At 43.4% G+C, this 17230-nt stretch overlaps 1 protein-coding gene across 14 annotated transcripts in view; it reads right to left on the reverse strand.

Annotated features, from left to right (window-relative positions):
- Nucleotides 1-17230, reverse strand: part of LOC138958726 (tensin-3-like) — a 321810-nt gene that overhangs the window by 119928 nt on the left and 184652 nt on the right. The window contains exons 1-2 of one of the 14 annotated variants that reach the window (XM_070329995.1): nt 4152-4168; nt 1371-1823 (exon numbers count right to left, since the gene is read on the reverse strand). The exons of 10 other annotated variants lie outside the window; for them this stretch is intronic. In XM_070329995.1, coding sequence (XP_070186096.1) covers nt 1371-1520 — 150 coding nt within the window. In that variant the 5' untranslated portion in view covers nt 1521-1823; nt 4152-4168. Of the gene's footprint in view, nt 1-1370; nt 1824-3516; nt 3694-4151; nt 4169-13109; nt 13228-17230 lie in introns of those variants that run through there. 3 more of the 14 variants (XM_070329994.1, XM_070329993.1, XM_070330001.1) reach the window with 3 other exon arrangements.

Here is a 17230-nt window from a genome sequence, read left to right on the forward strand (position 1 = left end):
GATCTTTTCTCTGCAGACAAACATTTTCACGACTTCGCTTTCCCTCCAGCTTTCGTCGCCGGCTCAGGTAGACTTGTCTCTCGCTTCACGCATTATCGGTTGTTAGTGCTCGAACACGGTGTCAGTCACTAGCTTGCGGCTGACTCAATGAAGATGAGGTTGTTGTATTTCAACATGCTCACTATGTAGGTGAGAAGGTGTCTGACAATGATCTCGAAAAATAAAAATGTGTTGTTGTTGTTGTTGTTGTTGTTGTTGTTGTTGTTGTTGTTGTTGTTGTTGTTGTTGTTGTTGATGAGGATGATGATGATGATGATAATAAACAAGATGATGATGAAGATGAGGAGGAGGAGGAGGAAGAGGAGGAGGAAGAGGAGGAGGAAGAGGAGGAGGATGACGGCGACGACGATGATGATCAATGATGATGAAGATTGTTCATCTGCTGCTGGCATTTTATACCCATGAACATAAGAGGTAAGGATTTAAATTGTGTTCCGACATGAGCCCACAGACAGGCAAAAGCAAACTTGGACATGTCAGGTGCCTCTGGGCGGCCAAGAACTCAAGAACCCATCCATCACACTCACAAGAGCCAGCTTGCTAGTTCTGGCCACAGCTCAACATCAATCGCATTCCATTCTGTCTGATCCGCTTCTATCCCTGCCTGTCTGCTAGAGCAAGGAAAGACAGGTATTCCGGTCTATCTGATTCCTCTGTTCCTTCCTTCTTTTACCTTTGCACAGGTAGATATAGCGTATATATCACTCGCTTCTCAGCTATGTATCGTCTCTGACAGCTGCAAAGCCCCTAGTATCAGGACTGTCTTTCGTCATTTTTTCTGCTGCTACTTTGGAATAGACTTGCTGTGATGCGCAAGTACCTTGACTACAGTACTGGAGAAAGGGCAAAGCATAGCAATATTTCTATTCTTCGGAGGTGTTTCACTTTCCCCTTAGCTCATTTTACTCCCTGATTCACGTTGTCTATCGTGTACATTGATGAGCAATTCGCGTTATTAATCATTTTACGTGCTTTTTAATCCGTTTAATGCACCATAAGTATACCATTTCATCCAAACATATCAACCGATTTGCTTTTTTTTATTTTAATTTTTTAACATATCAGTTACTAGTTCTGATTTCTCTAGTGCTAAACACAAATAAACTGGTGTAAAATCATTCAACACGGTTGTAGCAATTAATACAACTTGTTCAGGTTTCAGGAGTTCAACGATACACACGCAAAGTGCAAGCAAGTAATAACCAAACATATGAACGTCAACTAACAAAGCGACCTCTGTAAAAACGCCAACTTTGCCTGAACAGAACATTAACACACAACAAACAATTATGAAGTTATTTAAGACTTACACGATCCCGGGGTCGGCCAAAGCTGTCGGAATAGGTTTCATAGTGATCCGAGTAAGCATAGTCCAGCTCCCTCTGCTTCCAGTCCAGGGTCTGGCTCTGGTGGGTGAACCAGTCCTCTATACTCGACAAGGACAGCGCGTTGTGAGGCATGGTGACCGCTCTGTCGTCACAGGCCTATGACGTCACCGCTCCCGCTTTGACGTCACTGTCTTATGACGTCACAACTCCCGCTTTGACGTCGTCACTGGTGACGAAGTTAATGTCTCTCAGTCCAATACGAACAACTTACTCTTTCAGCTTCGTTTCAAACTTCGCGAACAAAACATCCGGTTGACAAGTTACTGTAGGGTTGTATATATATAAAGTGTTCTGTTAGTAAGAAAGGTAGTATCAACACAGCGTCCAACAAAAGTGGGTGAACAGGAACACTTTGGGCGGAGAAGTCGTTAACACCTGAAAGAACAACGGACGAATAATTGCTTTGAGTTGTGCAGTGTGATCTCTCCACGTCGAAGCAAGTTATGAAGACAGAATCCAACACTATGTCCAACCACAGAAATCAGAAAGAAAATTCGAGAAAATCCTCGACGGCATCCGTTAGCCACAAGACTTCAAGAACAGAATTTTCGAAAGCAGGACTTCAGACAAAACAAGGGATTAGAAACCTAAGATCGTACAGTACGAATCAATCAAAGGTACAGAAACCTGCAGAAAGTCAACAAACAGTGATACTAGAGTCCAGAAGATGTTTGACCCAACCAAGACAAAGAGTGTAATCAAGCGTAAACGCATGATCAGTCGAAAATTCAAGAGGCCAAAGTTGAACGAAAAATTCAGAACATAAAAATATTTAGTTACTTCCACTACAATGACTGCATCACAGACACACTGACTGCTGAAGATGTTCACTTTTGGCAGAACTATAACTACGCCTAGGAACCCGCACACAGGGCGTTACGACAGGACACTTCCATCAACTCATCCTTCGTGCTGACAATGGACTGCAGGTGTCGAGCATTACCCTCCGGGGTACCTTTACCTGTTCCTCCCATGGGGCAATTAGCATCGGCACCAATCGTGCTGTAATCCCAATCAGAGCCAGAGAGAAAGAGAGAGAAAGTCCTAGTTGGGTCACTCAGTCCGCGAGATTTCTCAGGTGGATCTTCAGAATCTGTTCCTCCAGCTTGCTTCTGTCTGTTATATCATTATATTATATAGTAAGTTTCCTTTTCCTTATTTTTATTGTTACTGAACTATATACATTCTGTTTCAAATATCTATCTTCGGATCGGAGATACTTCCTCTTGCCGTCCTCTATTCAAACACTAACTGAAGTTTCACTGACAGGAAATTAGTTTACATGCTTGCCATCTCTTACTTAGTACAGCTATTTTTTGACCAGACATGTATGTGTTTGATCACAAGATCGATCCAGAACTTTATTAATCTAATTCAGTAGGCAGAACTATAATCTAGCTCCGAGAAATCTACCTCGTCAGTCTATCTCAGTTTAATAAGAACTTGCTCACTCTAGCACAAAAACATCGGTTTCCTCTATCAACTCTGTTGAACAGCCAAGAAAATAAAGCATACACTGTACTCTTTCTCGCTGATCAACAAATAAGGAAACATCGATCTCACTTCGTTGTAAGATGGAGAAGAATGTGAAAGTGTTCCAAGGGTTGATGACTTCTGACGGGACTGAGTCAGAGAAGTAGGTTTTACTTGACAGAGTGACGCCAATGAAGACTGAGTACATAAATCAATAAGCGAGAGAAAAAAACTGCAGAATCACTGACACTCTGCCCCTGCTTTGTTGTGTCACAGGTTGGGTTTGATCACATAATCCTGGCTCAGACACGACAGCTGTTGATACTCATCAAAATAAACTGTGCTGTAACGACTCCGCAAGCAAATCGATTTATAAGCACCACAAAACGTTACTTCAACTCTCTTATTCCAAATTGTTTCTTTTGACGCTGTTAAGAAGATAAGAAACAGTCTACAAAAAAGCATTCAACTGCTCTTCCTAGCTGCCTCGTCATAAAAACCTATGCAATGTCATTCACTCATTAAAAACACGACACATTGTAAATTCACTGATTTTAAAGTCTATGACTCGATACTGCAATATTATACCAAATACCTTTAAGTAAAAGTACTTTCGATTACCACAGAGAAAGAAACTCTTCACACAGCACAGAGACAAGTTCCAGTAAAACACATACGCCGGTGGAGGGAGTCCTCACACGCGAGAAAAGCCGTGAAAAGGTGTAAAACGAACTTCACAGCTCTCAGAGAAAAAGGAGAGTGGAGCCGCCGACGAAAGCAGGAAGAGATATTGTGAAAACAATGGTGGGGGTACAACGACTACGGCCGATGACGGCGGTAACGGCAGCACGAAAAACAACCTACACCGTTGCCAGAACAAGCGTGATGGCTTGGAGGCAGGAACTGTAAAGAGAACTAGTCTACGCCGATTTTTACCATCTTCACCCCCTGGGTACCGGTGCTATGCCTTCTTGACTTGTAAAAGCTTTGCCAAAATCTCTGAGCCAGCACTACTCAGACGAACACTCGACGTGTCCATATAGCTTAATTTGTTCACACAAGTCTATCCCGCTTGTGTACTTTAGCACCACACTATCATGTCTGATTAACGCCTGAAAGATAAATAAGAAAGTAAAAACGCGAAGAACCGCTCAAAATGAACGAATTCCTCAAGACTGGAACGCCATAAACAGTTAGCCAATCCGGCTACTTATATATCTCACGACAAACCGAGGAATGGAAGATGATGACTTAGAAAAGCGAAGCGGTCCTCAAGATTGAGCGAAAATCTCCATCCTCACTCGGTACAAACTATAAAGATTCCTGCGTTCCATTCGTCAGTCCGCTGCCACTTCTCATTCCTCCCAAGCTCCCCGCTTACTTAGCCTACTTGTTCCCAGAGGGGCTTACAACAGCAGCGGCTGGCAGCACTGTTGCGTGAAAGAAAACCAAGATTCTGGAGGATGCCGTTAGAAATTGCCGTTGACATGGAAACGAAACCGTGTGCCGAGAAAGAGCACGGTGAACTCTGGAAGTGAAAGTGAAGAAGCTGTACAGATGCCAAATCAAACTGTCAACACACAGTGTGATTGGCGAAGACTTGAAAAATATATCACTAAAAAAAAGTATGTATTTGCAAAACAAAATGGAAATTATTTCCTTCAGAAATCCCCCATGATAAGGGTAATGTTCTGATGCGAATCACAAACAAGGTCTTTGTATGACCTGACCCAGGGAAAACACCACAAACATTAATAATCCTGACGTTGGTTTCTATTCACAGTTGAAACACGCGGTGTCTTTAAGAACATCTGGGACTTCTGTTTCCCGTCCAACAACTCACAAGTTTTGAGTATATGCTCGTGGAGATAAAAACACCACTCATAGGAAATCCCTGCACTCACACTTCAGTCCTGAAATATCACAGACTCACAATGTAAAAACAAAACCTATAAGTATCCACTTCTGAAAAAACAATTCTGCACAAACGTGAGTTGCATCAATCAGGCATTACATGACGAATGGAGAACCTATAACTGAAAAGTGAAACTTTGACTCATATTTCATTTCCCACACCGCCCTAGTATATAGCACAATGTTGCGCTAAATGAAGTAACAATGTCCTGTTGTCAACCTATAACTACTCCCTAAATGACTTCCTAACACTGCCCACACACTGTTCCCCGCAGTCATTGACAGAAACCCATTTCTTCCCACTGTGACAAAATTAAACTCATTCATGTTACGATTTCCCGCATGGCGGCTGTGTGACCTCACAAGGTTAGAGGCGAGCCATAGTTCGCAAATTCCGGAACGAAAATGCACCTTTGATGTTACCAATAGCAGCACCACCTGTAGTGCTGTAATCTCAATCAGAACCAGAGAGAAAGAGCGAGATAGAGAGAGAAAGAGTGAGAAAGAGATACAGTTCTAGTTGGGTCACTCAGTTCGTGATGAGGTTACGTCACGCCACAAAACCCTCATTGGATCGTCTGTCAGCGACTTATCAACCCCGAGAAATGTTACAAACATTTCTTTCGACGGTGCAGCCAGCGTTTTCTCTGATCGTGATGAACTTATATCATCGAAATCTCCTGGCGTCATTTGACGCTAACATTTCCACGCAGTCTCAGGTGACATCAAACAATATGTATATTGTTGCATCACTTGTGGCAGTGTTGATAAACGGTTACTGTCCACAATACAGATTGTTGATTGCATGTTATGTGAACAAAGTCATCAGAAATCAAATATAGCCATCAAAACACATTACAAGATCACAATCTGCCAAAAATACACGATGAGAGCTTGGCTGACCAAAGTGCAAGTGAACGCAAACTAAACTTCGCTGTGTTTGTTTCGCTGTGTGTGAACAACTCCTCAATGCATTCTACTCTACTTCTGAGTGGACCCTTTGGTCTTGAAATACTATCCTTTTCATGCCGTATTGTGGTTACGGTCCTATCCTAAGTGTTCATGTCTGTGGGTCACAGTCCTTAATGGTACTTGGCAGAAACAACAACTATCAAGATAGTACTCAGCAGTAACAATCATCGTCAAGAATGTACTTATGTACTTAGCACAAACAGTAAACATCAAAGGACCTCATAACGGGCCATAGAGGGTCACTTCAGTAAAGGCCGGCGCGTATGCTGTCTTTAGTATTGTTCAAAAAGGCAACGCCGAAATATAAGAACTACATAACTCTACCGTGAGTTCTTGTTGCGTAATAGCGATGCTTACACAGAGCAAAATACTGGTTCTAAAAACAGATGGTTCAATGAAGACCTGCGAGAATAACCCTTATAAGGGAAATAATAATCAAGTTGCACCTAAAGTTGATGATACAATAATCCGCAGTAGACTAACAGTCGAAGATAGACTGACGCAGACAACACCTGAAACCCTTTATTTTCTGAATAAAATCATGTCCTCACAGTTGTTTTAAAATAAATGCACTTTACCACAGGAAGCTGTCCATCGAGACATTGCTATTGAGAGAAAAAACCTTCAAATTTCGTTATGATTAATGATTAAATGATTAATGTACACACCTTCTATTTATCGAATATAAAAGTCACTGACCAGAAACGAATGCCCACACGGTGCTCAAGCTGGCGCAACGCACACCACAAGCAACAGAGACACACAGAGACAGGAAATGATTACTCCGCACCAAGTTGCCGGCCAAACTTGTGAATTCCGCCTCGCAACGGAAGTCAGGACTCCAAGTCTTTACTTTTCGTCTTACCGACACACACAACCACATACGACACCACAACGCAGCTGAGACCGACGGAGCACTGCCACATACACAAGGATCTCTATATGTATCCTTCACATTTAATTTAACAGTGCTGTTTTGTTTTCACCAAGTATAGAAAGGATGTTCTATTGCTGTGAACGTGGAACTGCGCCTTTGGATGAAGGAAGATCTAAGCATAGCAAGAGACCGCTCCTTCCTGCAAAGCAGTCCACCAGGCAGACGCGTAAAGTAATTCTGTGTCCATAATTATGATCTCTTTGGATGCTTCTAACGAGAATATTGCGTGACGAACCCGGTCAGTTTCTGCAGTGCAGAGGGATTGAGGACATTGTCAAGTTGACGAAATTTGGACTCTTTGTGACCAGTCCAAAGGATCACAAGTACCACACAGATAATTATATAGTCTATGGTTCCTTGATTGGTTGATTCTTGATTGTGATGACTGATTGAAACTGGATAAAAGTGTATGATATTTTTGTTTGTTTGTTTGCTTAACGCCCAGCCGACAACGAAGAGCCATATCAGGGCGGTGCTGCTTTGACATATATATAACGTGCGCCACACACAAGACAGAAGTCGCAGCACAGGCTTCATGTCTCACCCAGTCACATTATTCTGACACCGAACCAACCAGTCCTAGCACTAACCCCATAATGCCAGACGCCAGGCGGAGCAGCCACTAGATTGCCAATTTTAAAGTCTTAGGTATGACCCGGCCGGGGTTCGAACCCACGACCTCCCGATCACGGGGCGGACGCGCGTGTGTGTGTGTGTGTGTGTGTGTGTGTCTGTGTGTGTGTGTGTGTGTGTGTGTGTGTGTGTGTGTGTGCGAGAGTGCGTGCGTGGGTGTATTCATTACACAGCCAAAAAGGGAATAAAAGCAGCAAAAAATAACTCCAACGTGTATAATGTAGAACATGTGGCACCAATGCCATCCCACATCATCATCCAGCCTAAAACTAAATCGTTTCTTTGTGATTACACTGGTTGGACGCGGTGTCAATTTCATCCTATTACAATCAATCTCCTTAACACTGACGGGCCGGGCCGCTAACGCGTCGGAGCTGTTGAGAATAATATGCATCGTGTTAATTGGCCGAAACTGATGGACCTCGTTAGGTCGCACTCAGCAAGGCCCTTAGGATCGCTAGATTCATAGTCAGGTTCATTCAATTCAATTATGTTGTCGTGGATATTCTGTGTGATGATGATGGTGATGAAGGCAAAGGCTACTGTACTACGGAAGGAGGGGCTGGGATATGTGGGATTGTACTGAGCAGATGTAAATGGGAAGAGAGAGACTGAACAAGATGATCGAGACAAAAACTTTCAGAGAGACACAGAAATCTGAAACAGATAGACTGCTGACGTTCCAAAATCTAGAATCAAATCACAAGAAACGTCAGTCGGGACAGGGAGACAAAGAGACAGATTTGGCACACGCCGATACAGACTGTAACACAGGTTTGTTTGTTTGTTTGTTTGTTTGTTTAACGCCCAGCCGACCACGAAGGGCCATATCAGGGCGGTGCTGCTTTGCCATATAACGTGCGCCACACACAAGACAGAAGTCGCAGCACAGGCTTCATATGTCTCACCCAGTCACATTATTCTGACGCCGGACCAACCAGTCCTAGCACTAACCCCATGATAATGCCAGACACCAGGCGGAGCAGCCACTAGATTGCCAATCTTAAAGTCTTAGGTATGACCCGGCCGGGGTTCGAACCCACGACCTCCCGATCACGGGGCGGACGCCTTACCACCAGGCCAACCGGTCCATCCTGTATACATGATACTTCAAAAATAAGCCATCAGCCCTTCATCATATCTTCATCTAGACATCCATTAATAAAAACAATCCTACCTCCCCCTTTTTTTTTTAAGTCTAGATAATCTTCAGATCAGACGAAGTAAACAACATCCTAACTGTCAACAACAATACAAAAACAAGGTCATGTCATTCATCAACAATTCTCAAAATGTCTACACAAATGTGATAATCCACCTCTGAAGCATTACCTACGCAAAACTCTTACTATCATCAGAGACATAGATAGAATAGATAGAAGTGTATGTATGTCTCTGGTCTCTGCTATCATCACTTCAATCTGAGTGCGACATGAGGTCAATCCGACCAGGGGTTGTATCGCCCGTGTGAATCAAGCTGTCATACGCCACTCAAGCGTGGCACGACATGCGATAGCCACGGGTCAGCCAGTGCAACTGTCTTGGGCCCGGGCTGTCATCACTCGGTCATCGAGTGGAACAGATTTATCATACATACATACACCGCCACAGGGGCAGGAGTATCGGTGTATAGTTATGGATATTATGATTATTCTGTGAGTATATGAAAAAAGAATGATCATGTCGATTCGTTTGAACAGTGCACATCAATGTTTGTTGGTCACTTGTGGAGCTAGAATTTTGTGGTGTAGTTTTCCAGTTGGAACAGATTTATCATATAATTATACACATCGCCGCAGATCGAGGCAGGAGTATTTATATATTAATATTTTGATTCTGTTTGTGACTAAAAAAAAAACACCGTCTATGTTTGTTGTCTCTTAAGCCAGTCGCTAATGTTAAGTCAGGCATGGGAATTGAAAATTGTGAAAAAGGCTGAAAATATATAACTGAAGACGCGGAGCGTCAAGTGGACGGCGCGAAGCGCCTAGCCTTACTAGGGGGGTCCGGGGGCATGCCCCCCCGGAAAAAATTTTTCTCCAAAGAACCCAGATGGTGCAATCTGGTGTCATCTGAGCTCCAAGTTTGCCATTAAATTCTGTTTTTAGAATCAGAGTTTTTAGTACAAAAATGTACCAAATTTGCTTACATGTATTGTGTATATGGTTTAAATTTGTAAAAAATTTATCTGTTGAGACAAACATGAAAATGTAACTTGTAACACAATCTGGTTTACTTTCAAACATAATAGTTCAATAACTGAGGCGGGCGGTAGCAGTGCGTGAACAAAGTACGGAAAGTTTTCGCGGGCTTTTGCGCAAAGGCCAAAGTAACCGGTGCTTTTTTTGTGTGCCTCCCCCCTTTATTTTTTCGGCGGACACTTTTGCATTTTCGGCGGAACAAAAAAAAAATTCGGCGGAAATCCGCCATTCGGCGGACAATTCCCATGCCTGTAAGTGTTCAAGGGCAAACAGCCCCTCCCCCCCCCCCCCCCCCCCACAAACACACAACTGAATAATGGAAACCGACATCGAGCTTATCAATTCCTTCTCCTCGGTAAAACAAACAAACCACATCCGCAACTAAACGGTAAGCTCACATTGTGCTGACGTCAGCGCTTCCCTGTTAACCAAAAATGTCTGTGGTTGCCTTCAGGGCCCCGAGCCCTATACCTGACAGCAGACCTCAGGTGTGAACAGGTAGGAACAGGTGCGGATGAGAGTTTTGCGTGTCCCGATCAAACACTCCAAGGTAATGCGTACAAGAGGATGGCACCTGATCAATTTTAAAGAGATGAAGAACAGTTTTTTGCCTTCATATTTACCCTGCTTTTTTATGTCAATGAAGTGAGTGGTAGAGTCTCTTCCTAGGCCCCCCCCCTTTTCCCCCACCACATACCTCCCGTCTCTCTCTCTCTCTCTCTCTCTCTCTCTCTCTCTCTCTCTCTCTCTCTCTCGCACACACACACACGGGGGAGAGAGAGAGAGAGAGAGAGAGAGAGAGAGAGAGAGAGAGAGAGAGAGAGAGAGAGAGGGAGAGAGAGAGAGAGAGAGAGAGAGAGAGAGAGAGAGAGAGAGAGTGAGAGACAGACAGACAGACAGACAGACAGACAGACAGACAGACAGACAGACAGACAAACAAACAAACAGACAGAGACAAGTTCATTAAGATTTCTACTTACTAATTCACTCTAGGTCCAAACGTAATACACGCTGAGGAAATACACGCTCCACAAATTCGGTTTTTAAAAACCGGAACCAAAGCCATAGTATTCCAGCCAAATTCCATCGTTCCATCTTTGAAGAAGAAAAAAAGCACACTCAGCAGACTGCTAAACGAGGGCTTCTAATCTTGTTATGTGCCTCCACCAGCTAAGCTGGGCAACTTAAATGCAGGCGTTTTCTGGAAACCATTACAAGCAAAGAGCTTTAGCGGGTGGGACGAAGTGCTTAAACGGGTACGGGCATCGATTTTCTGTCACTACTCTATCGTTGCCAGCTTGCCACGGTCAGTTGCCACCTCAAGACAGGTAGCGAAAGTAGGTCAATCGATTAGGTACGGTGTTTCTCTCGGTACAGGTGATCTTACGTGGCTTTGTTTACTGCGGTAAAGTGAGGGTTTGATGTTGTGGTGGTGGTTTTCTTGCTGATGCAGTTGTAAACTGTGAGTTATGGGAAAGTGTATTTAAATAAAATGTCGAGTCACAAGGCAGGCATCACATGTGAAACCCGTGGGTACTTACTAACCGCTTGTTGACATAGTTGATATCGGACTGCCGAGTGTGCTATTAATTTGCATTAACAACAAGGCCACTTCAAAGCAGCACCCGCACCTTTACATCGGAAATTTCGTAGGTAAAATTGCGCAATATATTCATTTTGTCACTGCCTGTTACTGTCAAAACAATTATCTTAACACGTTCTTTTACAAAACAATATAATAAATGCAGAACAATAATCATTCAACCAATGATTTGTATGTACTTATGGAAGTTATTTATACCAGAAATCGATCGCAGATGAGGGCCCATGTACGACACAGCCGTGGGACATATGCACAGATGTGCAGCATGTTCTCTACGCAAACACACACATAGAAAAATGACTGTACACACAGCTTGGTATTTGCATATCTGAACTGAGAGCTAGCCAACAACACAGGACAAACTACAGTTGAATTGTTAACACATCCTCTCCTCCGGCCTCCCCCACTCCCAGCAAAAAAGCGGAGGAGGGTAGAAAGATCAGAAAGAAAGTCGAACAGAAAGATTTTGGAGAAATATCTTTCTCACTAAACTTCCGCCTCCCCAAGCCTGGAATAAAAGCGAGTTGTGGCAGAAATCAAAATCCTAGCTGATGGATTGTGGAATGTGAATTAATGGTAGTACAGTTTCGTGTCTGCATTTGCAATAATTAGTACCAAAATTAGTTTCTCTCTCTCGACATAAATTGAACATCTCTCACTCTCACTCTCTCTCTCTCTCTCTCTCTCTCTCTCTCTCTCTCTCTCTATCTCTCTATCTCTCTCTCTCTCTCGCTCTCTCTCTCTCAGCTTCATTCGTGTTTGTCCAGCACAGACAGGTAAAGCCAGCTTCCCAATTCCGCCTTCCCCCTCACCTCTTCACACAGAGTGACTTTTAATGCCACTCCCAGCTAGAAAGGTCAGCATACTCGCCAGCCTCCCCACGCTGCGGTCTTTTTACTGGCCTGACAGGTATTAAAACTTAATTCCACCTGGACACGGTGACTTGCCGAACTGTCGAGTTTTGGCCATGCTTCAAATGTTTCTCTACATGGCAACCCCTCCCCTCCACACCGAAATGTGACGATGGTGTCGTCGTAATAAGAAGCTGCACAAGTAGTCTAAAGTGTTTTAAATGAATCTCATTCTGCTGTCTCTCTGTCTCTCTGACACTGTGGACTGAGGAAGTCATACAAATCACATGCGACGGCCACGCGACCTTGCAGCAGATACACAATCGCAGTTTTCATTTACATGATTTTGACCACAAACACACAAACTAACAAACATACATCGAGCAAATATATATATATATATATATGCAAACCAAACAAACAACAGCCATATTGCAAACAAACCACGAATTCAAAACCTCACTGCCAAACCGGGCCGGAACGTTGCCAATTTGGACAATAACAAACAAATCAGATCTTGCAACAACACTAATACCAGAATTGCATCAATATTAATTTTGTTCCCTGAGGGCATGATTCTTAACTCGTAACACTTTAAACGAACGCACAAGTAGAGGTGAAATGAAAATCAGATGCAGGAACACCGACTCCCCCAAAACCCTCCTCCGTCTACCCTTGTTTCTCTTTCTCTGTAGCCCTACTACTTTGCCTTTATTCAGTACGTCTGTTACATCTGCAAGGTAACTCAAGCCGGGTTATATTGCACGATAAAATACTCAGCTGGGACGGGCGGGGCGGCACAGTATAGTACCTGTTGCCTGATGGGGGAGGATTACAGTTACCTCACCTGGGCCAGGTGAAAACCTCAGGTAAGCGTCTGTTGAAAACTCCGGCATAGCAGGTATACAGTAAGGTATATACTCAGACCGCTTCGGAGGGTGTTTAAATAAACCCACCGGGGAAGGAAGATGTGAGGAGAAGATGGAGGGGTCACTCTCCATCCCTCTCCCTCTCTCTGTCTTGTACATGCCATTATAATAAAAACAAGAACATGCAATAAATACACAGGTTCCTTACCTGCCTATTTCGAAAAAGCCAAGCCACAGAGAAGGCGAAAAGTTGATTCCAAGGGAGACAACCAGAAAAGCAAACTCGGAGAAAAAAGTGTGAAGTAAGCGCTTGCTACGTCATCACGGCGGCCAGGTAACCGGCGCTGCTCTCTTTTTGCTTCCTCACTCTCTCTACAAAACAAAAAAAAATGCCCGGCGCAACACTTATAGTAACAGCCGTTTTCAGGTGCTAAGCCTGTGCCTACAGACCCCCTGCCTTCCCTCGGGATAACTGTTGCATCTCTCTCTCTCTCTCTCTCTCTCTCTCTCTCTCTCTCTCTCTCTCTCTCTCTCTCTCTCTCTCTCTCTCTCTCTCTCTCTCTCTCTCTCCCCTCTGATTTTGACAACTATTTTTGCACTTCAGTTTTGCAGGAATAAACTGTTTCGTCTTTAGGTCGAGGGTTGGGTATTGGAAAAAAACAAAATCATGACTTAATCATCTCTCTCTCTCTCTCTCTCTCTCTCTCTCTCTCTCTCTCTCTCTCTCTCTCTCTCTCTCTCTCTCTCTCTCTCTCTCTCAGGTAAGCACCATCGCAGGTGTATACATACACACACAAATCTAAAGGCGTAGAGGGGAGCCACGAAAATCGTACAGCAGCAGCAACGGCATCTTCTGAGTCAGTTGACGTTACGCTACAACCAGAGAAGCATCACTTGCAGAGCACATAGCAAGAGATAGCGGGACTGTGTGTGTGTGGGAGAGAAAGAGAGCCTGAGATTGTGAGTGTGTGTTGGTAGGTAAAAGCAGCAAGTGAAGACGCATGATTGGACCAGGTAGGCAAGCCCCGCTGTTGACTCAATCGCTTTATATGGCAATGGCCGCTGGCGAGCAGAAGGGATTCCTTCCTCTCTCTCCCCCTCCTCGAGCAGTATCAGTTACACACACTCAAATTCTCTCTCTCTCTCTCTCTCTCTCTCTCTCTCTCTCTCTCTCTCTCTCTTCTTTCTCTCTCTCTCTCTCTCTCTCTCTCTCTCTCTCTCTCTCTCTCTCTTTCTCTCTCTCTCTCTCTCCAAGCCAACGGGACCTTTACGCGGTGAGCTATCGAGGATCCCCGGTACCGCAACCAGTTTCGTGATGCTATTCTGGTTTGTGTTCTGAGGCAGGAACTGGTTTGCGTTTTTCGCCGTGTCTTTCTGGTTCTGGCAGATGTGTTTTTCATAGAAGTAGATTGTGAGTCGTGAGCTAGGCAATTCCTTAATTGTCGTGTCATTACTACCAGTGCATTTAAGAATTCTGGCAGAGCTATAGTCACTGTTTAGCGTCGAGGACAACTAGGGTTTACGATACAATACAGTCATGATATAACCTGTACTTGTGTACATGTATACACATACATCAACCACCATTTGTTTTCTGTTTTTACTCGTGTTATTTTTTGTTCATTAAGGTTTGTTACTGTGGTGGACAGGTTTTAGTCCTGGTTTGACTTTCTTTGAGTTTGTTTGCTTGTTTGTTATTTTCAGTGTATTTATCTGCAGTTGAACCGTATTAGTATTCTCAATGAGATTTGCTTTTTCTAACAAAAAAGCTTTGCAGAAAAAAAACATTAAAATGCATACATTTTCAAAGCAAATTACAGAAGATATGACGAAATAACATACTAGCTATGTATAGCAGCTGTTAAATGATCTTCATGGTGGGGGATGAGGGGGAAGAGTTAACAGTACAAACCGTCGGGTCAACGTACTCGTTAACAAGATGTGTTACAACGATATGTTATGCTCGTTAACTGAATCATGACCACTTTGCCATAGCGAACACTGATGCAGTGATGCTGCAAGTTTGGCAAGGCGACAAAACTCGTCACAGTACAGGTGAAACAAAGCTGGTGCCACAAGGTGTGTGTGAGTCTGTGAGTGAGTGTGTGGATGCCATGTGTGCACAGAACGTGTTGACAGACCTGTTGCCAAAGAGAAAAACAAACAAAAAACAGAGACAGGAGGAGAGAGAGAGAGAGAGAGAGAGATAGAGAGAGAGAGAGAGGGAGATAGAGAGGGAGATAGAGAGGGGGGTGGGAAGAGGGGGGAGGAGGGGCACAGAGAGAGGACTGGATGGGAGAGAAAACGAGAGAGTGAGAGAGGGGAAAGATAGATACATTCACATTCCTAAGAACACACACACACACACACACACGAAGACATCGGTCCGACTGAATTTTATACCTCTGGCGAACTACAATTGATGATCAGTGCAAACGGGTCGAACAGTAACACACATTTCTGCTATTTCAAACTTTGTTGGCAATTGATCAATATCAAAACATCCGGGTATCCGTGGCATCCTGCTGTTTATCCCGAGGGATCTTTAAACAAAATACATTGGTTGTTTATCTTTGCAATCTTTGATCACTCAATCAAAAAAGTAGGACAGATATTCTGACAGTTTGAAAATGAAACACTGAATGTTGTTGTTGTTGTTGTTGTTGTTGTTGTTGTTGTTGTTGTTGTTGTTGTTGTTGTTGTTGTTGTTGTTGTTGTTGTTGATGCAGTTGTTGCTGCTGCTGCTGCTTAGGTTTTACAAATGGATGTTTAAGTTTGTAAAATTAATATAATATCTTCAAAAATGAGTATTATACTACAATGTAAATAACGCGAGGGAAAATGCGTCGTTCACATAATGATCACAATACTAATTTCAAAAATAGCCAACCGAAACAATAGCAACAGAGCTCTTTTTCAGACCGACCCACACCACATCACTTGAGCAAATAAACACAAAACCCACACGACGGTCTGTGTCAACTCGGTCAAAACAAAGCAACGGATGCCACATTTATACGGCCTTGCCGCCTTCAATAGAAAGATACAGAGTAGTAAAGAATTTACCCGATGCTCCTCAGCATGTCGTAAGAGGCGACTAACGGATTCTGTTTCTCCTTTTACCCTTGTTAAGTGTTTCTTGTATAGAATATAGTCAATGTTTGTAAAGATTTTAGTCAAGCAGTATGTAAGAAATGTTAAGTCCTTTTTGTACTGGAAACTTGCATTCTCCCTGTAAGGTCATACATTGTACTACGTTGCAAGCCCCTGGAGCAAATTTTCGATTAGTGCTTTTGTGAACAAGAAACAATTGACAAGTGGCTCTATCCCATCTCCCCCCTTCCTTCCGTCGCGATATAACCTTGAATGGTTGAAAACGACGTTAAACACCAAATAAAGAAAGAAAGTAACGAAACAGAGGAGTGGTTGGCAGGAATGCAAATGGGCTGCTGTGGCCGGTGAACTTATACATACACATTGAGAGGAGGACAGCAACGGTGTCACCGTGGCACGTGAACTGTGGTCGAGATTTATGGTTGACGGGACCATAAAAAATGGGGTCAAGGCTGTTATTTGGGGTGGTCTTGGCAACCGGTGCACTATAAACACGGGAGCAAGAATTGAAGCGGGTTTTTGATCTCATTTGCATTATGTCTTTTGTTTTTGTTTTTTTGTGTGTTTGATTGCTTGCTTTTTAACTAAGAGGAAAACTAAATGTGCTTGATCTGTTTACTTTGTGTTGTTGTTGTTGTTGTTGTTTGTTGTTGTTGTTGGTGGTGGTGTACCTTTAACCATTGATAATATAAATGAATTATACATGTATCTTCAAACAGAAAACTAAACCACAATTTCAAATACACACGCAATCTCTACGTCATCTCCAGCTCATTATTCGCGAGCACTATTTACACACTCTTTTCGGTGTTCGACAAACTAAGTATGTCTCTCCCACCCAGTTTTCTCGCCTGTCCAGTTTCCTCGTTCACGAGGAAAACTCGACTGTCACAAATTGTACCAGCCAGAGGCAAACTTCGCCAGCTGAAGCGGCCGGGGAAGAAGGAAGGGCAAGTGAAGATTTCTTGACATACACTGTGACATTCCGCGGAGGGACGATACAAGCTGCACGTGGCAAGTTTAACGTTACTGCCAGCGCTGTCAACGAAAACTGAAACACAACGCGTTGGTATGTTCTGAAAACACGGCCCTTTCCTTAGGAATGTCAAATTATTAATAATGACTGATCTAGGGAGACTAACGCATCAAACGTGTTTGAAGATTCTTCGCGGGAGTAGCAACATCTTTACCCCAGCCAGCGCACACACATGCACC

Source organism: Littorina saxatilis, linkage group LG2, assembly GCF_037325665.1.
Source record: "Littorina saxatilis isolate snail1 linkage group LG2, US_GU_Lsax_2.0, whole genome shotgun sequence".
In the NCBI taxonomy this organism is placed as follows: domain Eukaryota; kingdom Metazoa; phylum Mollusca; class Gastropoda; order Littorinimorpha; family Littorinidae; genus Littorina; species Littorina saxatilis.